The 27,587-nt window shown below is 40.1% G+C and overlaps 1 protein-coding gene across 1 annotated transcript; it reads right to left on the reverse strand.

Moving 5' to 3' along the window:
• Positions 1-800: 800 nt before the first annotated feature.
• Positions 801-21,869, reverse strand: LOC116489096 (melanopsin-like). The gene is made up of 9 exons (XM_032187181.1): positions 21,733-21,869; positions 19,754-19,887; positions 18,153-18,356; positions 17,552-17,723; positions 15,930-16,085; positions 14,695-14,802; positions 9,804-9,978; positions 6,298-6,447; positions 801-1,190 (listed from the first exon to the last, which is right to left on the reverse strand). Exons 1-9 carry the CDS (start codon positions 21,864-21,866, stop codon positions 801-803), a joined length of 1,623 nt encoding a protein of 540 aa, XP_032043072.1. The 5' UTR covers positions 21,867-21,869.
• Between the last annotated feature and the right edge of the window lie 5,718 nt (positions 21,870-27,587).

The following is a 27,587-nucleotide window of genomic DNA, read 5'->3' on the forward strand; positions in this document are numbered from 1 at the left end:
AAGCCAGTTGTGAAAGTTCACCCTTTTAATCACATTAGGATTCATCCAGATTTAATCAACATTTTAAGTGAAGGTGCTCTAAATGCTTCTATAGGTGGAATTATAAGTTTTAGCACATTGCATTTAGCACATTCACCTTGCATTGCGACATTCAGGTGATTGCACTAATGCTGAGGTAAAATCCAAACTTCTATCACTAAACTTTATAAGCAAGCAGTTACTTCCCAGTTACACAGTAAGTCCATCTTTTTACATTTAGAAAGCTGCATATTACAAAAAAAAATAAAGTAAAATAAATAAAATAAAAATGCTGAAAGTAATTTGATTAAAAGACAGTTCAGGTCATCTAGCAGTATTACTGGTGGAAGCTGTGGCCTCATGGTGCTTCCCTTCGCCATCCAGAGGAGAGCTGCCAAAACATGAATGCTGTTTCACACGCAGGTAGCAGAAGCATGCAGCAGCTCCCCCAGCTCTTGGTTCAATTATTTTTCCTTCTGCTGGCATCTGTGGTTACAAATCAAGGTTCAGGGCCCCACGAAGCAGGAGAGCGACTCAACTGATGGTACTTGATCATGCTGCCAGATCTTCCACTGCTCATTTCCTGCAGTGCAGTCTGAAAGAAAGCTTGTTTCCATGCCTGAACTGGTCTGGACAAAGATAAAACTGAAGGCTGCCTAGTGACTACCGTATAAACATACAAAAAGCCTGATGATCTAACCTACAAGGCTTCAGTTATTTGGTATAATTAAGCAGAGAAGATGCCAAGAAAATAATTGCCGGAAAGTTTTCTTTTGACACACTTATGATAGAAATTTCTCAACAGCTTCGAGGAACTCTGTTGATGAGCTGAGCCCTTCCAAATCCAACAGATTACTCTTTTTGTCATGGAAGTGGAATATTTCAGTCTCTTCCTCATCAAGTTCCTCTTGAAATAGGTTTGTCTCTGAGGTAGGAATGATAATGATGCGAGGGACTGTATTGCTAATGATAGAGTCCAAGCCTCTATTATTTAGACTTTCTTGAGCTTCCATCCATGGAGTATCTGAGCCTCCTCCTCTGCTGACATTGCTACTATTCAAACCGACGGGCAGAGAAGCTGCTCTTAGGGAGCTGGCCACGAGTGCTTCAGGGGGACTGTGGAGGACTGACTGCCCAAGCACCTTCTCCAGACAGCTGGAGGACAGTGACACCTGGAGTGGAGACATAAGCTTTAGTGTCATCGTACAGCACAGGTCTATCAAAAACAATATTTGAAATATTCAGTATCACTGTTTGCTACTCGAGTCACCGGTCATATTTTCTAAACATTTGAATCACTAACTAGAAAGAAGGAAAATCATTATGTGTTAACATCTGCAGCTTGGAAAGCGGAATGTTAAAAGAAACAAAAGACAATGTGCTTTAATACCATCAGAGATCAAAAAGAAAGAAGAAAAGTTCATTCCTTTATCTGACAAAAAAAATAAAATAAAAAAAATGCCATTTTTGACATGTCTCAAGGTACTGGATAACTGTACTTCTCTCTCTCATTGAAAAGATTTCAGGCAAGACTCTAGGACATTATACTCATGGTGTCTTGAAGTGGCTCCTTCTACTGCCTCATGCAAACTTGGTAGCTTTGTACACTGGACAATACTTCCACCAACGAAGAAAGGAAGAACAGCAACTGAGATTCTGCTTTGCTAACCATTTCACATCTGTTTGTTTTCAAAGAACTCAAATTTCTAACTTGGCCCTGATGGCAACTCCTCTGTGACCTTTACATAACTCTTCCTGCGCAGTATAAAAAACTAGAGTAAAGTAAGTGAGCTTTGAAAGTGTTAGTTAATATTTAAATGCACTGGCAATGAAAGGCATGAGTGCTTAATTTTTGCTTGCTGTAGAAAATGATAGTTAAAGTCATAAAATCACTGTGCCAGATAGAGAAAGAAGTTATAGATTCTTCCTGGGAAGAATCAACATTTAACGTGCAATGCAGAGCTTACTTCATTATATGTGTATTCCCAAGAAGTCTGACAGAATTCAGAGTAAGAGCAATCTTTACTGAGATTGCTATAGAGCATCTTTCTGAGTTCCAGTTCTACTTACTACTCTTAATATGGTTTTAAAGTACATTAATTATCACTTTAATTATCTACACTTTGTGCGGGCCTCTTTTAACAGTTTTGTAAAATATTCCCTCTGTTGTAGATATACCTATGGCACCCACAAACATCATGAATTCAACTTTAGCATTCTTGAAGCATTCTGGTATGTAATTCCCATTGATTTATAGGGCCTTAATGCAGAAACACCTTTTAAAATTGTTAGGCCAGATTGTAGCATGATTACAGCCCAGCAGGGTGACTCTTAGGCCACTGTCTCCCTGTAGTCAGTGGGCTGCAATTACTGCCTTTATGCTTACAAAATAAACAGTTTCTTAACTCAAATAAGGAAGGCTTTATTAATATTATTATTTACATTTTGGGACTGTCATCTTATAAAGTAATTTGGTAAAAATACATAATTGTATAGCATCTAGTTTGATTTTACAGACAAAAAGCAAATGCATTTGTTTTCAAACAAATGACACGTTTTTGCAAACTAAAAACCAGACTTTTTGCTGTGGATGTCTCTCTCTGTCAGTCTAGGTTTAAAATTAGATACAGGCATAAATTGCTGCATTATGAAGTTCTATTCCACAGGCACAAATTGTTTACAAATACCTATTGATAATGATTTCTCTAGCCACTGTATCTATCCACTGGAGGGAAGCATAATATGCTAAAAAGTGGTTTAAATAAACCTGACAGAGAAGTAAAATCTGTTCTTCCAAATCAAGACTTCAAAAGAACGAGAAAAACAAAAACAAACAAACAAACAAACAAAAAAAAACATCCCTGTCTGCTGTTTTAACTGTACCAGAAGGTTGGGTTTGCTCTGCATATGGCTTAGTGGGCATGACACCACTTCCACGTTTTCCCATAGGGAGAGCCTTGCTAGTTAAAGCACTGGGACTGCTAATCTGGGGATGGTTTCAGCCCCTGCTGACTCAGTGCAAGGAGTGAAGAGAGAAGAAAAGAGCTTGGCACTGGTTCATCTGAGTGACAGCCAATCCCCACACTGCCCTGCTGAGGGAAGTCATCCTGGTCCCAGAGGACACAGAGCTTTCCCAACAACTGAAGCACTTGTTCATGACAGTGTTTAAAGCAGCACTAAATAACAGGTGCCCACTCCCTTTAGCGCTCCTGCTGGACAACTTCTCTGAGCAAGTGTGAGCCATCTTTCCCCTGTCATAGGCATCTCTACAGGGCACATCGACACAAGGCCAGAGCTAACATCCGCCATTTCATGTTGGGTAATTCCCTTGATATGAAACCTGGATGCACAGAGCACACCTGGCAACTCTCCTTTGAAATCAAGCATTCAAACCTACATTATCCATATAGTAAACACCTGCATTTTAGTGCTTCCAAAAGGGCCTTCTCACTACCACGCCATGTTTCCTAGTGTCACTTTACATCAAGCCTATTCCCACCCTCATTGCAATAAGCCATAAGGCTGGATCACATCTTTGTGATAGAAGAAAGTCCTATGTGTTTCTGTACTTTAAAAAGGACCAAATCTGAGACAGTTAATAGCTTTTTTACTTTCATTTGAGAGACGTCTTTTTTTTTTTTTTTTTTTTTTTTGGCAACACAACTGCAAACACACATTATCATAGAATCACATAATATCCAAGTTGGAAAGAACTAACATGGATCATCAAGTCCAACTCCTGGGTCCCCAAAGGACCACCCAAAAAATCAGACCATGTGTCTGAGAGTGTTGTCCAAATGCTTCTTGAACTATGGGATTAAGAAATCTTTAGCTCAGTCAGTGAAGAATTTAGAGTTGCATTAATTTTTTTTAGACGGTAGTAAGGTAGTTTTGTTAAAGAAAGCCTAAGATGCTTTTCCTAAAAAATAAATATATATGTATATATATATATATATATCTGTTTTGTTAAATCAAAGACTTAGGTGACCCTTCAGTAAGTTCACACTTGCATTTCTATAAGCGATGACTTTTGGAAGTGCCATAACTAGAATTCAGTCAAAGATAGACCAGCAATGCTATTAAAACACTAAAATAAACACCTAAAAATCATTTTTAAAGCTGCTATTTAGTTACTAGCTAACTGCTCAGCAGTTACTAAAATATTTAATTATCGAACACTTATGCAGACTGCTTCAGGCCTCGTTTCCTTCTACTTTCTTGTGACACCAAAAGCCAGTACCTGGAGATAATCTCTTGTCTTTGCCACTTGCCTACAACCTTGGACACACTGGGCTGATGGTGTGCAGTGGAAGCATGCAGAACTTTTGAGCCTGCGTTGCTTGCCACCACAACTGAAGCCAAGGCCCAGCTACAATCCTTTCATAACAAGAAGCTTTCTTGAGGCCAGGATAAAAAGGTGTACACTCGTCCACATCAGTTTAAGTCAATATTTAAGTCAATATTATCAATTAAAGTCAGTTTACATCAATATTGTCCAATTCAAGCAACCAACTGCTATGACACTTGGGTTTAGTTCTTCAGTTTTTTCCATCTCCTAAGAAGATAAACCACATGTGCCACAAGGAGGCTGTGGTAACTCATCACCACCTCCCCTTGGCTTTCAAGGTATGAGACCTGAAAGCTTCACCTCTTTGTGACCACAGCAGTCATTTTACCAGATCAGAGAGACAGAGGAGGGAAGAGGGATGAAGAGCAAGGTGACTCTTGCAGTCTGCACAGCATGAGTTTTCATAAAGCTGCACTGCTTCTTTGCAATTCTAGTAAAGCCTTTCATGCTATCAGACCTTCACTTAAAGTTACAGCTTTGCTGATCCTCACTGGCAGGGAAAAACTAGCCTTTGGGCAGAAACAAGTCGTTTATAGTCATTTCAAGAGCTTTTAAATTTCTTTGGAACTGAAGAGTGGCCACCAAAAGCCTCTTTAAGCCCATACCCTATCTTCAGCAAGAGTTGAGCCTGTGAGTGCCATAGAAAGGACATTCAGTAAGCATAAACCTGGGCCACACACATAGCACCAACATCATAGAAACAAGGCTTATGGGAAAGAGGGTGGATGGCTGCCCCAGAAAACTGACATCCAGACAACCTTGAAAAGTGATAGAAGATGATACGGGAAGCCCGTCTCTACAGTCTTATCATCATTGCTGCACTTCCTGCACTGCTATTGTTAATCAATACTATTCACAACAGTTAGAGGAAAAAAAACCAGACTTGTCAGGACTTGACCTTAAGAAGACATGACTGAAGACAGGGCAGATGCGTGCAGGAACCATGTAACCGGATGGCTGGAAACTTCTAGAACAAGTTCAGCTTTAAGCTACGCTATCTCTACCACACCAGAGACTCTACATGCCAGAATAGCTCCACGAAGAAGTAGGGGCTATTCATCCCAGCCAATCCTTGTCTGTTGCAAATCCTAAGTCTTTTTGTTCTTGAAAACATAGCACTGACATGTGCTTGACATTGTGCCATCACACAAATACTCATTTTAAAACTGGTTATACTGTAGTGGCAGAAGCTGACTTGTGGGTGACCTACTGCTCCCATCCTTAGCAGTTCCTCAGAGAATGGGGAATTCCTCACAGCAGGACACCAAACCTCCATGGTTTGGGAAAGGAGTGTGATGCATCCACAGAAGATGCTCTGAGTACTCACCATCTCCTCTTTCAGTGAGGGAAGGGTGGCAGCTGCCAGACTCTCCCACCCTTAGGGAGAAATGGGAGTTTCTTTCTCGTCTTCCCCCTCAACAAAAATAAAACATTTTAATGTACACTGAAAAGAGTAAAAATGGTGGCTTCTATCATGTCAAATTCTGTTTTGCAGCCCTGACTTTGTGATGAAAGGAGGCTGCCACAATGTCAACATAAGGGTCGGGAAGGGAGGAACCAGACCTGGGGTAGATGAACATGCAAAGAGACAAAGTCAACTTCTTACATTTGACCCTGTTGAATCCTCTTTAATTCAGCTTTAGAGCTGTGAGCTGATCTTGGCTTTCCAAAACCAGGCAACGTGTCAGTGAAAAAATTTAATAAGATATTATTGGCATTCTCATTACTTAAAAAAAAAAAAAAAAAAGAAAAGAAAAGAAAAAAAAAAAAAGAAGTGACAGTAAAGAGGACATTAATATCAATATAAATAAAACCTGCAGATGAAACAAATGGACATAAAGACTGAATGATTATTCCAGAGATAACATGCTATATAGCAAGATCAGACACTACAATGGAGATTCCCCAGCAAAGACAGTTTTTTTCCTTACCTTTTCTACAGATGCTGTGTTGTAGCTACAGGTCTCTGGGAGCAGATCTCTCTTCTCTGGACTCAGACTTGTTGAGAAAGAATGACTTCGTTGAGGCTGCAGTTTCTCATGAGCTGGCTCTACAGGGTCAAGCTCTACGTCGCTCCAGGTCTAATTACAGATGGTGAAGGATTTCAGACATTACATCCTTTTTCAAATTCTAAAAGTTCTCAAACTTGAGCAGAAATCTTGCACACTTACAGGAAACTAAAACTGTTCTAACATAGATCTCACATTCAAAGCTCCCCCAGGCAGAGACTTGATTTTTGATCTTGTCGTTTATCCTTATTTTTGTATTTTTATTTTTTATTTTTATATATAAATATATATATATATATTTTTTAACCACAAAGTTATTCACTCTTTTTTATCTGGTTGCTTGTGTTATGCTTATAGTTGCTTAGTACCTGGTGTCTAAAGATGCGATCCCATTATCTAAGCAAGTGCAACCAAAAGCTATGCTTAACATGCACCGTGGCATTCTGCATGACCATAATTGGTCCAAAACCACGGACAGGCACAGGTTCAAAACCACATTTGTATACGTCTCAGCTAGATGTGCAGACCACCCAGGACTTCACAAGCCCCACAGGCTCAGTTCTGCTCTGAACCACCATCACTGGACGAGAGGCAATGGGTGGGGTCTGCATCAATCTTCCAAGAACGTGCCAGCAAGGAGCACAACCATGACACTGCAGCCATGCCATTCCATTTACAGGCTTGGCAGAGGCCATCAATCATGCCTAACTCTGTGGAGATTTTTTGATTGAGTTTCTGTGGTATCATTCCACTACCTTACACAACAGCTTTTAGATAGGGATAGACAGATGGGGCTCCACACAAGTGGGAAGCTAATGCACAATTTCACTGCATCACCTTGCTCGTGCATTTAGGTATTGCTAGCTGTTTATTTCTCCTCCTTCACTTAATCAAACTAAATATAACTTCATATGACTCAAATATGTTGGCTCTCTGTACTGACATGTACACAGCACACCGGAAAGTGTTGCTGGGAACAGCTGCTGCTTTTACAGTATTGCTAGTGTCATTCCTGCCCATCAATACATTATTGGAGCATTCCAAAATTTCACTCTGTGCTGCTGTCATGTGCAAGTCATTGAGCTGAGCTTTTATTTCAGCAGCTGTTCTTTCAGCTGAAAGCCATACAGCTGCACTGAGCTGTCAGTTGCCTTGAGAACAATTACTTTTGGCTGTGTCAGCTCGGCACAGCACGGCGCTGCGCATCGCTAACAGCAGTTGTTTCATTTGAGACCTGTAAGCAAAAGTTGTGCCAAGGGCTGAAGCCTCTTATCCACGCTATCCCACCTCTTTAAACACCAGCACCAGCCAAACTCACACAATAACCTGCTAACCCCAATGGACCAAAACCAAGTAGTGAACAACTGTAAAGGACAGATTGGGATGCATGATCCAGCAGATATTACTGCATTTGACATCAAATAAAGGATTAATGGGGAGAGAAGTTAGGAACAGACTTCAAGTCAAGGAAAATTAATAGGCAAAGGGTAGGGGAAAAAAAAAAAGTGAGGATCCTCCCTTTTTTAAACTATACTAGCACTTTTCCATGGTGCTACACATGCTATCTACAGTGCGCAAATCAAGCACAAGTCTAAGCAGACAAGTGGTCCCCATGACCTCAGGGTGGCTCACACGGGTGGACTGTTTGCTCAGGCTGTTAAACAATCCCATACCAAATACACTCTTTCTAGACTACTGGCACATTGATAAAGTAACCTGTCCTTTGTAATAGGGTGGATTCTTTTTATTAGGGCTCAGGCAGTAAGTCTTCCCCCTCAGGCGAATTAAAGTGTGTGGTTTTTTTTTTGTTTGTTTTGCTTGTTTGTTTGGTTTTTAATTTTTATTCTTCTCTTTGATTTAATCACCATAAGGTCTGAATTTCTTCTCAGCACCCTGGGAATTCTGCTTACATTGTCTGGTACTGCTTGGTTTCTCAGTGAATGGTGTGCTTTTTGCTCAGGTGTGTTGGCTTTACTGTCTGTCCCATGAAAAAGTTCAAAAATCTCCTTGATGCTGTTATCTGAAAGGAGCAACTTTGAGTCTCAAGGAAAAATTCAGTGCTACATTTCCTTTTTTTTTTTTTAAAAAAAAAATCCATTAACATCTAAAAAAAAAAAAAAAAAGTTGTATAGCTACTAATGAACCAGAGAGAATGTTGGATATGGATAATTGTCAAAGTCCAGTACTTATCTATCTCCCAAACAGTAAAACAGTAACAGTATTGATCTGCTCTGCACAGTATCTCATTCAAGATGGGTGCACTGTTCATGTTGTTTTCCCTTGTGGTCCTAGGTTCATTTCCAACTCAAGGACCCCTGTCTTCCCCAAGTCACTCGTGATTTCACTGAAGCATAGCTGCATGGTCTGACTCTCAGTGACAGCCCCCTGGAAGCAGCAGCTTGCAGGGTGCAGCACGCAAAGAATCACTTCCTCCTCACTCAGAGCACTGTCACCTGGCTGAAGAGGAGAGCCAAGAGCTCACTGCTCAACCTGTCACGGCAATTTATACCTCTATGGAAGGTTACGGATTGCAGCCGCCACTCTGGGCGCTTTCTGTGCCAGGGCTGCCACCCAGCAGTGCGGGTCCCTGTGTTCCCAGTGTCTTCGTGTGCAAGGCCAGCTGCTTGCGATGCAGAGGGGCAGGTGAGGTCGTGCCAAGAAGGGCTGTGAGGAGCCCCAAGAGACTTTTTTGTTCTTAGCTCCTCCAACCCTCCTGCTATGAGACCTGCTTCCCATTTAATTCTGCTTGGTTGGAAAAGAGAGACAGGGCTCATGCTGCCTTTTTTTTTTTCTCCCCAAAATGTAACCTAAATGACACGTTATACATGCTGAATTCCTAAGACATGAGTTTTTCCTTCAAAAAGACTCCACACCATTGGCAACTATACTCCAGCCCGACCACCGTCCTTACTGAGACTTAGGGTACAACGCTTACAGAACACCACACCTCACAGCAGGTGCAGGAGCCTTTCACTTCTCTGGGTTAAAAAACAGATAAATAAAGGAACAAGTTTTCTTGGACTTTCTTTAAAGTAGACAGGATAGGTTAGAATACTTTATATGGGAAATGGTCCTGTCCTCCATCTCACCTACTGAATGATGAGATAAATGGTTGGTGCTTGACATGGGGGGTGCCTGACAATGACACTTCAAATTCATATTAAAGACTTAACCAAAACACCCATGCTCCATGTAAGCATCTGAATCAACCAGATATGCTAGTCCCAATATTTTTTTCTGATCAAAAATCATCATGGTTGAATTCACACAACGGCTTTGGAGAAATGACCTCACATGACCAAAAACCTTTAGCCGAGAACAAACTCTTTTCCATTCTCTTATTTTGCGTATGTATTTTTAGTAACTTATGCTTGGAGTTGGAGAAACATTATACGCACTTTCCTTAGTAGAAACAAGAAAAGACTTACAGCTTCTCCAGTGGAAACTGATGAAACACAAGTGCTCTTGGTCTTGCCAGCAAGAGACTGATGGCTGGAGAGAGAGGTTCTGAATGATGATTCAGTTATGGAGCCCCTCAGGAGGTCATTCTTCGATATTCGTATCAGGAACCGCAAGCATGGAACAGCATTGTGGATGGTTTTTCTGAAGGAAAATAGTAGAAGAAAAAGACAAACTACTTAATGACACACTGATGATGCAGCTTTGAAAATGGTGTGGTGACAGCACTGTCTCTTTCCATAATCTCAGCATAGTTTTTGTTTTTGATTGACTTAAAGACCACATGGAAACAGCATGGTATAGCTAGTGGAAAGTACTCAACTGAAAGGCCAAAAGGAAAATAACAGGTGGCTTCAGAGCCTTGGCTCAAAACACCCATGGAAGAGCTGCATGGATGAGTAGCAAGAACTGAAAATAGCTTGAAAAACATGATTGCTTCCAATTATAAGGTTAACCCAGAAGACTTTCAGGTTAGCTACTACGAAGGCCTCCTCTGTGCTAAGACACAGGAGGAGTGGGCCAGAAAACTCAAGATATTGCTATTTATTTGTATCGTAGTAACTCCCTCAACTTCTGTCAGGAATTAGCATCCTCTTCTGCTCTTCACTGGAAAAACAGAGAATGATCTAGGTCTGAAAGAACTTAAAACCTGCCTTAGTCATTAAAGTAAAACATCAGTAATGGTTAAACGGCTCTATTCCTCCCAGGCCTGCATGGAGCAGAGAGCCCAAGAGCCTTCCTTGGGCAATGCCAGCTGGCCTTGCTCCGCACTGCTGCCAAGGACTGGCAGGGTGATGCTAACCAGAGCACTGCATTTCACAGAGTCATTACGGTTGGAGATCGCTAAGATCATCTGGGCCAACCATCCCCCTACCACCAATATCACCCACTAACCCATGTCCCTAAGCACCATGTCCAGCCATTGCCTAAACACCTCCTGGGACGAGGACTCCAACATCTCCCTAGGCAACCCCTTCCAATAACTGACTGCTCTTTCTGAGAAGAAATGTGTCTTCATTTCCAACCTAAACCTCCCCTGGTGCAACTTGAGGATGTTTCCTCTAGTCCTATCAATAGTTACCTGTGAGAAGAGGCCCAAGCCCAGCTTCCCACACCTTCCTTTCAGGTAGTTGCAGAGAGCAATGAGGTCTCCCCCGAGCCTCCTCTTCTCCAGAACAAACCCCAGCTCCCTCAGCCTCTCCTCACAGGACTTCTGTTCCAGGCCCTTCACCTGCTTCATAGCCCTTCTCTGGACATGCTCCAGGGCCTCGATGTCCTTTTTGTAGTGAGGGGCCCAAAGCTGAACGTAGTGCTCCAGGTGCAGCCTCACCAGAGACAAGTACAGGGGGATGATCGCCTCCCTGGTCCTGCTGGCTGCACCATTCCTGATACAAGCAAGGATGCTGTTGGCCTTCTTGGCCACCTGGGCACACTGCTGGCTCATGTTCAGGACAGCATCGACCAGCACCCCCAGATCCTGTTCCTCTGCACAGCTTTTCAGCCACTCTGCCCCAGGCCTGTAGCGCTGTATGGGGTTGTTGTGGCCAAAGTGCAGGACCCAGCACTTAGCCATGTTGAACCTCTGTCGGCCGTCATGCCATCGGCCTCTACCCATGAAACTTTCTTCCCTCACAGAACAGCATTTCATGAAATTAAGGTTTACATGCTTTTACTTACTTTAACATATTTGTCAGTTCCAGTGATGTTCCAGATGTTTTTTGTTTGTTTTTACTGGTAGGAATTGGTGGGTGGAGGTTTATATAATAACCTCTAAGAACCTCTCATTTCTCAAAAGCCAAGTGCTAACACAGAGATCCACACTGCATTTTCAGTTACATTCATTGCAGCATACTTTTTTTGTTGTTGTTATGGAAAGAAATCCCACAAAAGGGTTCATTTGATTTCATTTGATTTGTCGAGATATTAAGATGCAGCAACAGCAATTCTCTGTGTAAAATAGCAGCCTGCTTTGGTAGCATTACACTGTCATTTTTGTCAGTACCTGAATTCTTTAGATCCTGATATCTGTGTGTTGTTTTCAAGTAAGATTTCAAAAGAAGTCAGATTTAACAAAGTTCAGTAGTTTCAATGCAAAACTGCAGTTTACTACTACCCCTGCCAAACCCCTGACTCTTGGGCCTGAACAGACTAGTCCATTAAGGATATTATCGGATAAATTACTTTAAAGGCATAATGTGAAAGATTAGAAGATTCAGAAACTATCCAGAAATGTTGATCTTTACATACATGATCATTACTCACTATTAAAGCAAAATTGCTCCTGCCAACATATTTTCACCAGCTGACTTGTTGGCAAACTGTAGCTGCTTTTTCAGTTTTAAAGCTGCATGCTTGTTTCACCACAAGGGACACAACATTACTCCTTTTCCTGACTGGATGAATCCCAAGTCTATAAAATATCTTCACAACAACTGCATAAACACTTCTGTTGTTGATATGTCTTGAAATACAAATTAAGAAGCAGGGAAAAAAAAAAATTAAGAGAGTATCTGAAATCCTGTTCTGGCATGAGCCTTTTTTCTTAATACAGCCTTACATGTAAAGCCAATGCTGGTAGGAAAAGAGTAATTGAAGCAGTACGCTCTGTTGTATCTGCTTTGAAAATACACTTGTAAAAAACAATATAAGGAATTACTGAACACAACAGCTGTGGTTCAGAAAAATAATACCAGGTTCAAAATGTGTCAGACATCCACACACATCTTCTCATTAAACTCATGCAAGCCATGGGAGAACAGTCATTCTCTATTCTAAACTGAAATACTCTTTAACCTTCAAAAACTAAAATGGACTCAGGTCTTCTGGAGGACGCAAAAGTCTTAGTTATGGTAGCAGATATTGTCATACAAGATATGTGTTGTCACCATTTCTGGGTATATTTCCTCTAGTCTTCTAAAAAGCTTTAAGGTTTGTTTGTTTGCCTTCAACCACTCTTTCGTTCATCAGATATTTAAAACAATTAGCTCTCTATGTTCCAGCTCCAAAATCACGGTTTCAGGCAATGTAACAGCAAATTTTCTGCTTCACGGGCTAGACACACTTTGTGCAGACGACCGACCCTGCCATCTAGTGGCAGTTCTACATTTATCTCCATGGCATCCCTGTCTTTCCTCCAAAAATTTATCACATCCCTAAACCTTTTGCTGGATTTTTAGAAAGCATTTTAGAAGCTTTAATAGGTGTGACTGACTGCCACTTCTTGAACGTGTTTCTCAGCTGAAGCTGGGAGAGCATTTCTAAATAAAAACGTTGCTTTCAGAAACGGTCAGTCTCTGGGATGCACTGAGTAAGTTTGTCCTTGTTTGAAACCATTCAGCAGAGCACTATGCTGTCTCATTCTCTTGCAAAAGAATTTTATAAATCCTTTTAGGACCACACAACTGAAGAGCCAATAATTTTTATGTGCCCATACTACACATCTCCAGGTCCTAGATAGGCCAAAGAGCAGTATTTCAGTCTTTTATACAGTGAGGACACAAATGGGTGACCTTTCTGCAATGCAAGGTGGTTACTTCTCACACTTTTCCTAAACACTGGAGAAGGCTGGTCTCTTAGACACCCACTGGGATGCTTGAGAGCTTTAAAGAAGTTATTAATGAAGATTATAATGAACCTTCTTCTGAGAAGGGAAAGGTGTCTGATTCATTGGAGGTGTCTTTTATGTCCTTATCATTCTATTCACTTATTCTTATAGGTTTCTCATCAATTCGACAACACACAGATATTTTTTGTACAACTCACTGTTACCTCACCTCAGTGGAAACAAACTGCAGTCAAAAGACCGGGATAAAAAGCATAATTCATACCTTTAGGCTCAGAAACTGATTCACTGTCTGGGAGAGAGTTAAGAAAGAACTAGAAAGGAAAGAACAGTTAGCTAACCATGCAGTTGGTTGAGACTGAACAGTTTTTGGGTATTTGTAAGTGATGTTGTGCTGGGCTAGCACAGTTGTCTGTGTTAAAACATACAGTAATTGATATCTGTAAAAATATGTACATTTTGCCCACTCAACCATATTAGTATATTGTGAAACATTATATATATATAAATAAAAGTCAATGCTAGTATTTTTGGTAAAGGCAAAGAATAGAAAGGCTCTCCAAAAGTTCATCTGACAAATATAAAACAAAAACAAAATAAATGTGAAAACTGAGCATTTGGAATAGACTTCTTTCCACAAAGGAGGGTATTTCAGAAATGTTTGCTTTACTTTTTGAAGACAAATACTTACTGACCAAAGGTAGAAAGCCTGCTAACCAAAAGGCAGTATATTCAGGATATTTGAAAACCTTTCTCATTTCCAGGGATCTTCACCTGCATTATCAGCTTAGAGCACCCACTTGGCACAGAATATCTATAAAGATACTATTTGCTTCCTACAGAGTTTTTCCCAAAATCAACTAGTACTGAAGCTTCAGAGAATTAAATATGAACATTTGCATCAACGTGATGATATGATTGATAAGCCACACTGGTTGTGACCCATTATCTGTGGAGTGCTCTTTAGCTGATATGGCAAGAGATGACCCTGAGCACCATCATGTCCTCCCATTAGCTGTGGTGACATGCAGCACCATCAGAGCAGAGATGTGAGGGGAAAGAAAAGTGAAGGGAGGAAGTGATACCCTCTGCAGGCCACTCTTGAGGCCACACCTAGAGCTCCACATGCAGTTTAGTCTCCCTGTACCAGATGGACACGGGGCAGGGTCTGACCACCAGCATCCATGGGTTGCAGCATGCACTGCACAGGGCAAGGTTGAAGGAATGGGGGTTGTCTGTTGATTTTAAAAAGCACCTTTGCATGTAGAGTTGTACACATACCTATATGCTTACTGTACCTGTATCTCGGGTGAATTATTGCGTATATGATGGGGTTGTAGATTGCAGAAGCTTTGGCAATAACAGCTGGCACAGATTTGGAATACGGAGTTAGCGTGTTGCCTCGGCTAAAACAAAGGAAAAATCATTACAGGGAGCTATGCCATGGATTAATACTAATTTACTGAAACATATCACTCTTTTTGACTGCTTTTGTTTTGTGGTCTTGTGGTAAGAAATACTGCTGAAAACGTAATTTTTCAAACTCATTCTTTGCTCAGATGAAAGGCTTGCTTTTGACAGTGTATACTTGGTTTCATTTACTTGGAAGAGGTGGAAGATGTGCAAGTAATCAGTTATCTATTCAGGGATAACCACATGACTGACTGTGGAAGCTTAAAGTCTAAAACGGGACTATTCATCCCACTACTTTGAGTTTTCTCTTCCTTCTGTAGCATGGGTCACTGACACCCATTACTGTGCAGTATGGATGCTTTTGCTAGAAGATTTTAATTTTTATTCTGGCTTATTTCTTATTGCCAAACTCTTTTCCCAGATAGTCACAATCTAATTCTTTATTTTTTAAAAATATATGTTTTTGGATACTCTACGAACATCAACAGTGATTCTTTGTCATATGTGATCAACACAAGTGCAGGATAATTACAACTAGAGTAATAGAGCATGCACTGACAAGACAATACATCCCCTTGGAGGGGAGAATGGGTGAAGGAAGGAAGGCAGGAGCTCACAAGTGAAGGTTTGGGAATATAGCCTCTTTTCTGCCCTTTGCCAGAGGAAGCAACAGAGGAAGTTTATTGAGAGAAGTAGTATTAGGCGAGAAAAGAAGCAACTCCTCCATGAAACCAGACTTCATGCAAGAAAAGTATCATGGAGGAGAGAAAATAATGTGTACCAAAATTAACAGATAAAGCATCATAATTAAAAATGTGCACAAAAACTAGACAAGTAACCCCTTTGCTGAATTTATGCACAAGGATATAATGGTGGTACAATGACAGTGGTCGCACTAAGGGACATAGTTTAGTGATGGAACTTAGTAGGTCAAGTTGATGGGTGGTCTTGATGGTCTTTAAGATCTTTTCCAACCTAGATTATGCTCTGATTCAGTAAAGGGCACGTCATCACCTCTAATTAATAACTACCTAAAGCCTTTCCAAAAAAAAAAAAAAAAAAAAAAAGATAATCATATAAACATTTTGGTATAAGTGCTTTTTTGAATGCTTCCACTTACCCTGCCCAGGCAATCAAAGTGACACAAGCATACGGAGACCAGGACAAGACATACACAATGATGACCACAAAAGCAATTTTGGCCAATTTCCATTCATTCTTCATGGACTGAGAGAGGTAGGATTTCCGGCTGCAGGATCCTAGCTTTTGAACATCTCTGTAAGGAAAAAAAAAAACAAAACAAAACAGATACATCAGCACCATCCTATGAAGAAGCTAGGTGCAATGTCGCCAATGCATTCTCTAATTCTCTAATGCATTTTGCACGTGTGTAAAAATGAAGCAGATTTCATCTTTCCTGCTCTCACTCTTCTTTGGTCCTCTGATGGTTAAAAATCTAAAACATAATTTATGTAGTGTGGTCCTAGGCATTTTGTTTGGGCTCAGTCTGCCTGTGGGACTGGGATAGAGAAACCATTGAGACTACAGAATGGGGCTGACATGTCCTTACCCTGACACACTGATATTCCCTGCCCCTCGTTGCTCTCAGAGGTGAAGCAAGGAAAAGCACAGTTGGATGCAAAAATGAAATCTGATGACTTTTCATTTTCAAGGGACAAAGTCCAGTTTACTGAGTAACATGTGCTGAAATAGCCTCACTACTCTGAGGAATACAGCCCAAAATGCTTAGGGGGACATTTTTACTTCCCTGCAGGTTTACTCACTAACAATTTTGTCAAAATATTTTTGACAAGTATTTTTGCCAAAAAGCCTCATGTTGATTCCTCTTCACAAATCAAAAAAACACCCTATGCTTTAATTAAAAAAAAAAATATATATATATATACACACACACACACACACACAGAGAGATAAAGTAATTTTATATCATTTATCATAGGAATAACTTTTACATACAAGTGTTGTTAAAGGAAGACCTATTTCAAGTTGAAGATAGTAATTACCAGAAGCAAGCAGCAGGAAGGGCTCACAACCTCAGACAGGGTTGGATCAGACAACAGACAAGTAATATTCTCATTAGAGGAAACAAGCTGACAAAATGAAATTCTTTTACAGATCTAGCACCCTCCTAAATTTTTACTTCAACCCTACAAATATAAGCCAAGGCTTTTGGAGGGAAAAAAAAAAAAGTCCTAACAAATGTAGCCAAATTCTGTGTGTGTGGCTGTGTTTCTGCTTTAGTGGTGCACAGGGTTTTCTGGGATGCCTGTCTTAAATAAAGCTGTCAAAAATCTGAGGACTGTTACACTTATAGAGCAGCTCACAGGTAGGTGATGCTCCCATTGCTACATACTATTTAGGATGACCCTTGGAGCTGACAACCATACTGGAATGCACAGGAACCATGTTCCTTTTATTGCAAATCTGAAATACAAAACATCAAAACTATCAAAAACTATCAAATTATCTGAAGTACTACTAATTACCACACTCTGGGCTAAGACTAGAACTACCTGAGACTACTTTGTTCTCTACTCCAAAATGCATATCCTTTCCATTTTTCACATTGGCAAAAATATTTCTTCAGCTGCAGCTGCTAATTATCTGCTACTTTATCACCAATTTCAATTCAGATTAATTTTAGATTCAGATTTAACTGCATCCTAATTTGAGAAAATCTTCTAATACAAGAAAGAAGGAATTTTACATATTTGAACTTACCTGCCGGTACTTCTTATGGCCAGGAACATAAATAAGTAGCAATGGAATATTATTATTAGGGGAATAAAAAATACGCAGCAGCATAAAATCATGGTGTAACTTCTGTTTGCAGGGGAGTAGGTTACATAGTCCCATGTACAGGAAATCATCAAGCCCTCAGGCACATAGGAACCTATGAAATACAAGGAATAGGTTATTTGCACACATGCCCAAAGTTTGTTTAGTCACCAGTCCAACAACTGAGTGATCAAAATAAATGCCATGCTGTACAGATAAAGCTATGTTGCTTGTATTATAATGCATGATCTGAGAATGCAAGTGTACACGTGGAGAAATGGTCCTGACTGCCAAACTCTCAGGTATACCTAAATCATGGTCTGCAGCTTGATCTTGAACATAGCCCAAGGCAAAACAAAAACCAACGAAAAAACAGGGCATGGCACTGCGATAAACGTAGGTAATATGTTATGACAGCAAACCACAAGGCAGTATCTATGCATCCATTCAAGACCTTTTCTGAAATCTTATTTTTTAATACCCTGAGCAAGGCAAAACAGACTGTGCAGGGAACACTAGAAGAGAGTGCAAGCAGATGACATACTCCACCCGAAGAGTGGGGCCACGCTCCACCCCAGTGAGTACAACCACACAGCAGCAATTATCTGCATGGTGCGCTTCTTTGAAGTCCACTGGATGGATCGCAGGGGCTTGGTGATCACCAGGTAGCGGTCAACAGAAATAGCTAACAGGGTCATCATCGAGGTTATTCCAAAGAGCGCTCCACAGAAAGCATACAAGTCACAACCTGAAGCACAAAATGGCAATGACTTTTTTTTTTTTCCTTTTCTTAAACAGATATTTGTTTTCTCTCACAGTCTGACATGACAAATTTATTTACTTTTTTTTTTTTTTTTTTTGGGAGGGGGGTGGGGGAGGCGTTTAACTTGGCTCAGAGATTCTCTCCCATTAAAAGAGTTTCCGTAGCCTCACAACTGCATAATTATTAAGTGTTCATTAGGAAAAACACAGATGTTAACAAAATACAAATGTACATGTTAACAAGTTCTACTCTCCACCGTGGGCTGTAGCTGGGAACCTTTTGTCAATGGAAAACTGCCTCAAAGAAAATCCAATCTAATTAATGTTACTTTTTCCTGGACTGTTGCCCAATATATCGATCTTAACAGGCTGCAGCAGATATCTGTCTGCTAATGACAAATGGATGTCTCAGAAAATGACTTTGGTTTATATGGCATCAAAATGCAGGAGCAGTTTAAATTTGGTGGCTAAAAGACTGGCTGTAAAACATAGCTCCAGCTCCTATTAAATACAGCACTTAATAAAATATTTATATATATATTATATATTTTTATTTATATATTTATTTATATATATATATATATTATTTTTTTTTTTTTTTAACCAAAAGAGATTTTCTCCCCCTCTTTGCACTCAGGCATTGGACTAGCAGATGAAAAGTTGTGGAGTTACTCTCTACCAAACCTGATTCAGAAACCTGTGTTAAATGATCCCTTGAGATCTGGTGTCACCCCGTGTGGTTACAGACAATAGACTATGAAGAATGGGAGACAGTTGCAATACCAAATTCAATCTTAAAGCAGACTTTTAAAGTAATCCCCAATTAAGGACCAAGTCCCACTTAACCTAAATCAATGGTTTAATTTGTGGCAGTGTGATAACTTATACTAAGTAAATAAGACGTGGTCTACTTTTACCTAACAGCATAAGCAAGACTGAAAATATCTTTAAACTTGCAGAGTTTATATTCACAGACACTCCTCAACTGACTATTGTTATTTAAATCTTTTAATTAATTGTTAGATTCCTAGGGAGAATGTTAGTAGATATCAACATACATTTCTAAAAGGTTACTTGTTCTTAAACTAATACAGAAAAAATATTTATGACTTAATAAGGTTTTTCTACCCATCTTTAGCCATGGCATCTGCTCTTACAACCTAAAGAATCACTTGATTTACATGGTGTTGTTGACTACTTTCTTTCCAAAATAAAGATGACACAAAATATGTGCCATCATGTGGAACAATCATGTCAAGAACCTGGGTTGTCACTCCAGAGTCTTGTTCAGTTCTTTCCATTGCACAAGCCTAGACTGTTAAGGCTAAAACAGGTTGCAGGCAGTGTGGAGCTGCTGAGGGATGAATTAGTGTTGAGAAGTACCTATATCTCCAAGGATCCACCCTCTGTGCAAGCTGTTGACAAAGCACATTGGTGCCTGAGAAGCCGACATCAGGAAGTCGCTCACAGCCAAATTCATTATAAAGTAGTTTTGGGGCGTCCTCAGCTTCTTGTTGCTTAAAAACAGATGAGAAACACATGACTTTAAATAGACTAAATGAACAATCAGTAAGTTCATAGCTTAACTTCCTAGCATAAACAAACACTCTCCAGGAGGAATGGGTGGTTGTTTGCCACCATCAATTGCCAACCACCTGTCAGTTACTACAACTATAGATGCAGTCATTTCAAAACGGTGACTGACAAATGCAGGGGTGATAAAATGAATCCTTTCCTCAACCAGCAGAAGAGAATTCCACCTATTTTTAAAAACATGGCTTTGTTCAGGGAAGAGCAGTCTGCCTCTTTCCTAGAGTCCCTGTAGGAGCACCAACACCAAATGTGTGCTGCACAGTGCAAACCCAGGCTGTGACACAGGTTAAAGAGCAGAAGAACCTGGTTTTGGTAATCTGGAGTTACAACCTTTTAGGAATCTGTCAGCTGGTATTCAAGATTACCCTTGGCTCTGGCTAAGAGGAGTAAAGATAGTGGTAATGGAATAAAGAACCTCTCTCTTACTTTGGGTTATGTGGTTGAATATTCCCTTATTTTTCTTACCAAATATTAGTTCCACAAGGTACATTAATTTGTGAGTTCACGGCCCTTTACCTTACAGTTGGCACTTCTGATGAATATACTGAGAAGGTGTAATGTTGAACTGCTAGTCCCTCAAAATGAAACTGTTTTGCTTGCATGGAGAAGTAAAAGCCATGATACCTAGAGTTTGAACTCAGGACTTTTCACAGTGCGAGGTACAAAAAGAGGCATCTTTGCACATTCTGTTGAGTGTAGGAAGCAAAGAGGATTTCATGCATAGCTTTATTCTTGGAAACTGCATGCAGCAATTCTCAATAGCTTGAAATGAACCTTCTTTTCTCTGAGTGTCTTCTTCAGCCTATCAGTTGAGGCCTCTCATGTGCTTCTGAAATACCAATATCTGCAACTAGCAGGAATTCCTTTCCTCTTATTAATAAAAGAATACTGAGAAATTAAGATAGTTGCAGAAGTGTTGAGATGACTAATAAAGTCACGGCTTTCATAACTCTGCAACAACTGGGTGAGAGGGGTGCAGAACTCACTTCTTTGCAGGTGTTCATCTGCCTATGGAGATTTTTCTACTTTGACAGCTTAATACTTTCATTTTGCCAGCTAAAACAAACAAATTTCAAGAAAAATTGAGAGCTTATGCTGCAAAAATAATGAAGTGATCTACAGCTGCAAGAAATTCAATTTTCTCCCTCATAAAAGACCCAGTTACTCAAATCAACCATACATGGTTTTTCAGTTTAAACATTTAAGAATAGTAAACTAAAGCTTGATTCATAACCCCGCTGGTGTTTCTGTCATTGTAGACCCACTCTGCATCAAAATGCATAATGACAGCAAACAGTGAGCAAGAAGGATTTGAAAATCTAGCAACACTGTGTGGAGTTGAAGGCAGCTATTTATTCTTTTCATGAGCTTTTTGTGTACTCTAGCTGCAGGACAGTCTAGGCTGGTTGGAAGAGCATCATCTTTTGTTAAATAACCTGCAAACTCTGCAGGGGGAGTGAAGCAACATGCAAGGTAGGGATCGCTGTTTCTAGTATTAAAAGTATTAAACTTTTCTCTACGTTTTTCATTAGAAGTATTACTACAACAAGGTTCTGTATATTTATTTCTTTATTTTCTTACAAATCTTAAAACATGAGTAATTTACATGGGAGTATATCAGTGATGAGCATGGTTGCATGTGGGGTGTATGTCATTGATGACATCAACCTTTGCTTGGAGATTTAATCCAAGAGGAAATCAGTGCAGAACATCTGCCCACAGGCACAAACAAGCTACAAGGCAAGTCAGATTAACTGTGAAGGAAATACCTGTAAAATGCATAGAGAACCAGGAGGTTCCCTATGATGCCAATAGAGCCAATAACAAGAACACATGTTCCTACAGTGTAAAGAACGTGGTCAGGGATCTCCACCTTGGTCACAGTGTGTGGCTGGGTGGCCATGCTCAAATCCTGGATGGGAGACAGAAGAAAAGGAGAACTGAGCACATTCAAAACACTTATTCCAGGGGACACTTGCTCAGCACATCGAACTGGTAAAGGGAGGCAGAGCACTCGCTTTCAAATCAAATAGACACATCTGTGATGTTATCACATCCCCTGTAAATCAAGTATCCTTCAAGTAGCCTTCATTGCTTTGTTTACCACTACAGAACAAAACAAAACACACACACAAACCTACAACAGCAACAACAGGCAAAACAGACTGGAATAATCTTAAGGGAATTGTTTTGGTGCTGATGTGAAAAAAAAAGAAAGACAGGCTAACATAAAAAGTGCTAAAGGTAACTGCTACACTTTGGGGTGCAGAACTAGCTGACATACCACAAGGATCAGTTCAACAAGGAATAGCCCATCATACTTTCACGTTTATTGGAAGACTGATAAGGTGCCCTGAGAGGTCACAGGGTCTCCCACCTTAGAAGTGATCCTGGGCAACCTGTTCTAGGTGGCCCTGTTTGAACAGATGGGTTGGACCAGATGACCTCCAGAGATCACTTCCAACCTCAACCACACTGTGGTTTTCTGAAATCCCTCCCTCAGCCTTCACAATCACAAACATTAAAATCCCCCAAATATTCCCAAACCACACTGACTCACCGTAACGTAAAAACTGGGAAACCGCCATGGGAAAGGCAGGACAGCGGAGGAAAAACACAGCAGCAATAGCAGTGCCTGTGTAAGTGCAAATACATCAAATAGCCTTGACACCTCTTTCACTGCTCTTTATCACCAGCGCATGAAGAAAAACAACCGTCTGTGTATTTTCTGAAACAAATTCAGACTTACCACTGGCTGAACACAGCGGCAGGACAGCCTACAGCTAATCCACTCAGCTCTCATTAGCGTTATCAATGACTGGAGTCCGAATTGCCAGCCTGGTGGCAATTTTTATTTACCAAGTCAGGTAAACAAGCTTCAAGATGAACAGGTTCAAGACGACAAACATTGCCCAGCTGGAGATATTGAAGGGACTGTTTGGAAATTGTGAGAAATCTCTGCGGTTTCTACCTTCTAGTTCCCATGATCTCCTACACTGCTTTTTCTCCTTTCTGCCTTTTATTATTCCTCACTTACCTATGAGGCACATGCACATCAGCTCCTTCCTTGCACAGCAGCAGTTTTCTAGCCATGGGCATTACTATGCTAGTTGTGTACAATGCTTTCAGCAATAGGGAGTGAGATGCATAGCATGTCCCGTGCATTCAGAAAACAATGGGTCTGGAGCAGAAATGGTGAGAACAAAGTCCCTGGTGCTGAAGCAGTGTCTTAAATGCTACAAAAACTACTGCTTTAAAGCAGAAGGATGATTTCAGGCTTTCTCAGTGGTCTGGCAGACTCTATCCATAAAAAAATGGCTTCCTCCAAAGTGGCACTGCACCAGAAACATCATCCTTGTTGGAGCAGAAAGTAATCAAAGGAAGCACCTGCTCTTGCGAATCACAATGAGGGGCGTCATTGACATTCCCAGTGGTTAAGCAGCATGAAAAAATGTCACCCTGCATAGAATTTATCTTAAAAATGCTGTTTAAAGTGTGGGAGTAGGGGCTGGGGGTGAGAGTGAGTAGTGTAAGAGCAAACAGTACACAGGAAGCTGGCCCAGTGGGGAAACATAATCCTGGCTGTTTGATGGCACCAAACACAAGTAGCTTCATGCTTTCAGCAAGTGCTGTCTGGGCCACTTCAGGGCTGTGGCATGCAAAGATCCATGATGAACTCTTCTCCTCTTCCCTCAGATCTAATGTTCTTAACAGAATATGTGCATTATATCAGAACCCTGCCTGCCGTACATATTACGCTTTACTTCTTCATATGGAAACTCACTGTTGCAGAAGCTCTTCTGAGAAACCAGCTGCAATATAGTTCACACCCAAAGGTGGCTCTCCTTATCTCTCTCTCCTGAGGAGAAGCCAACTTGCATGCTTTGGCCCCATTTATTCAGCTACTAGTGGTGAGCTGTGTCAAAAGCTGAAAAATGTCACAATTTGTAAACTCAGATGACAGTTTGCTGGCAGTACAGAACAAAACATAAACTATCGATGCTTATAGACTGAAAGGCACTAAATACTGGGGATTTCACAAAGCCTGTGATCTCAGCAAGCCTCCGAAGTGAGGGCTGTTTAGATGAATACAAGCTTTGGAGAAGGTATCTTGCCTTGAGAGAAGGCCATAAAATATCACAGCTGTTTTTGCTGCTATGTTAACAACAGTGAGAGCAACATTAAGATCTGAATGGGAAGATGACTACTTATTCACTCTGTCAGTGCTTCCTTGATAACAACAGTATGTGGCCGGAATCCAGCTGTACAAATTGTGACAAGCTGATAAAGGCAAAACCATTTATAATACTGTAATATGGATCTAAGAAGATAAATGTACTGATGCATATGTATACATATATATATTTCTCCAACATAAAGCCTCAACTTTTTATAATAAGTAGTTCCATTAAACTACTGGAAATTCCCTAAATAAAACAGGCAAAAATGATACAAATGGCTCCAAAGCTAATCAGATAATTTATACCTCATTTTTTGTCACATATTTCACCGATTCAGCAGAATTCAACAAAAGAAAAAGATAAGAGTATTTAAATCTTTTTGCTTAAGGTTGAGAATTTTTCTCTACTCTGTTGAGCAAATACTGCTTTTCTAATACAGACCCTTCCTCTGCACAGAATAACTCAATGGGAGAAAAACAGTTAGTATCATCAAGGCCTTAGGATATTCATAGAAGCCTTTTCTCTTTTCCTACAACCCTATCTCTGAGAAGCTGTTCTTTATGGTAATTTCAATTAACAAGCTAAATATTTGTTAATGTAAATATTTGCTATATTAAAATGTAGACTAGAAACATTTAAAAAAAAAATGAAGCCCTGGTCACGCACTGTAATGAGAAGCTATTTTTGCTGGTATTCTCAAAAGCTGTTACAGCCCTATCTATTTTTCCAGTACTTTTATTTTCTCCTGAATAGTAAGAATAAAATTAAACTATTAAAGAACATTCCAAACTGCTGCGACTCTTCCCAACCCTCAGAAAACCAATGTAGCCATTACATAATTTTCCACATGACTTAGTAATCAAAACAGCAGCTAAGCACAGCCGGTCATGTTCAGCACTGTCAATGTTGTGGTCTTACCAGGTTTGGTTTATGTTATTTGCTTTTAGCACCAACATGATATATGGTCAGTGTCAGCTGGTATGAATGAGCAAAAAAGAAAATAATGGTTTATATTAGTGGAAGGGTCTCACACTTCAGACTTGGCAAAGCACATATTTTGTATCCGTGTCTTGCCATTGCTTGAATACTCTGTGAGGTTTTACTTCATGCTGTTCATTTTAATTTTATTAACAGTGACCTTAGATCCTCTGAGCAAGCAGTTCAAAAACTTGCAAAAATACATTTAAAAGATGTGCTGCAAGGTGCTTCCCTCAGCTTCAGCTTTTCACACTGCTGTGGTGTTGCGTGGCTGCTCTGGATTCAGCACAACTAGTCCAATGAACTATGCTTGTGGGTACTCTGTATCATCATGGCCACATAAAAAAGGATTAAGAGCCTGTTCTGTATAAGCCAGTCAGGCTCCTTCTCCATAATAACTTGATTTAAGAGATAATAAAGTAAGACATTGCATTTTGTTCAGCAAATACATTCACTCTTTAATGAGTGAAGCGAATTTTCAAGGGCTCACATGAGATGTTTTCACCTATCCATTTTTCCCCCAGGTTGGCTTTGCCTTCTGCCTTTGTGGTTTTAAGACTACACTATAATTCCCCTGCTGAAGACACATTCATTTCCTGAGTGCAGATTTTAAAGACACTGTCCATAATGACCTGATTATTTCACACAAAAACAGAAATGTAAACAAGCAGTCCATGAAGAATGCCAGTAATTGCACCAGGGCCAGCTTCTGGCATACTTGCCTATCCTGTGCTCACTTTTTTTGGCTCCTTCTAAATTAATCTTACAATCACTTGCATTTTGACTGTACAAGATGTTGGACCTGACAACTCGCATAAATCACAATGTGGCCATACCCTTATATGCGATGTGACTACAACATCAAAAAGCTGTCACCTACGTGGCTGTTTAGAGGGCTTTCTTGGCAGGGAAACTAACAGATCTGCAAGCAAATAGAGGATAAACAATTAACAGCTGTCACTCAAGTAGCTGGCAAAGGAAGCAGGCACCAGACGTAAAAATAAACTCGGTCTATTTCTCCCTAAATAAATATGGAAAACTTAACAGATGAGGAAAGTTCTTCTACGAGAGCTTTTGTAATTTGTTTTTTAGTGATAAAACAATGTCCAAATAATTACAGCCATCTGTTTCTGCCTCCCAGCTGGGGAGATTTATAAAGATTGTAATGCAGAAGGCAATAAATTTGGTTAAAATGGGAAGGAAAGGGCAGGTCTGATTCAATGGGTAGGGGTAGCAAATAATAGATCAAATTCAGAAACACTGATGTGATTGGCATTACATGGATAAGAGTACATAAAGCCTTAGTTATGCTCTGATTTCTGTCATGGATACAAGCTCATCTTGTAGAGATGATTTACAGTAAAATGAGCTTAAGTAAGGGATTGCTTACATAGAGGATTAATGTGCACTAACAAGAGAGTGAATTAACAGCGTAGCAGCTTCTCTGTGCTCATCTGCTGCACAGATTCACAGAGCAGAACAAAATTTTACTGTACAAAACAAAACAACAACAAACTCATGTTTATGCAGGCAGAACTTGAAAATTTAAAGGAAAATACAAAACAATATTTAGGCATAATAGGATGGGAGCCATCCCCATGTCAGTCTGCACTTGGTTTTGAGGCAGTTTGTTGAACAAAAACAGCTACCAGGTAATACTTGCCAGGTCCCTTGTAATTTCACTGCGTTTCCATGTAAGGAGCTATTTCAGTATGAAGAACCACCTTGTTTGAAATGATTACAAAATCTGGGGCTTAATGAATATCTTTTATGTATTAACTCTTGAATTAGCAAATAGAAGATAGTTGCTATGTAGTAACTCTACTAGAGCCAGTGATGAACAGATCCTTCATGAATGTTAAATAATTATGGGAAATATTAATAATTATAACATTAATAACACTATCATATAAATAGCTTTAATTACTAACAAATAATTTAAAAAATAACCCACAACTTTTCTTGTTCTGGTTAACTGTACTGCAACTACAACACCACAGAGTAAATAGGGATTAATTTGACATGCAGAGTCGAATCAAACCACACACATCCACAAGTGGAAAACGTACTTTCCTATCAGTTGCTGGGCAACAATTTTCTTCCACAATTTGTTCCAATCGGTCTACATGCCAACATCAGGAGCACTCAAACACGTTGATAGCGCACATTTGATCAAGGCAACAATTGGTTTAACAAGCTGAACTGTGAATGTGATGCATCTCATCCAAAAGTGACAAACAAGGATAGGAACTGCCAGTGCCTTGTACGACAGGACAGCTAGCAGAGGCAGTTGAGTGCTAGAAATCAGACATCTGGTCCATAGCTAGGCCAGTGTTCATCCCAACTGAGGTTGTAAGTTTGCACTGGCAAGTAACAAGCACATTTTTTTTCACTGCTTTAAACCAAGTACCAATAGCCAACCCTCAAGGCAACATTTTTTTTTTTTCTCCACAGCCTAGAAGTTT

Source organism: Aythya fuligula, chromosome 4, assembly GCF_009819795.1.
Source record: "Aythya fuligula isolate bAytFul2 chromosome 4, bAytFul2.pri, whole genome shotgun sequence".
NCBI classification, from domain to species: domain Eukaryota; kingdom Metazoa; phylum Chordata; class Aves; order Anseriformes; family Anatidae; genus Aythya; species Aythya fuligula.

Excerpts from the sequence above, each read along its gene's own strand:
- LOC116489096 (XM_032187181.1), bottom strand. The coding sequence starts at position 21,866 with ATGGCCACCCAGCCACACACTGTGACCAAGGTGGAGATCCCTGACCAC. Across the intron at positions 19,888-21,732 it reads GTTCTCTATGCATTTTACAG|CAACAAGAAGCTGAGGACGC; the intron begins GTATTTCCTTCA and ends TCTGTTTTTAAG. Across the intron at positions 17,724-18,152 it reads GGCCCCACTCTTCGGGTGGA|GTTCCTATGTGCCTGAGGGC; the intron begins GTATGTCATCTG and ends TGTATTTCATAG.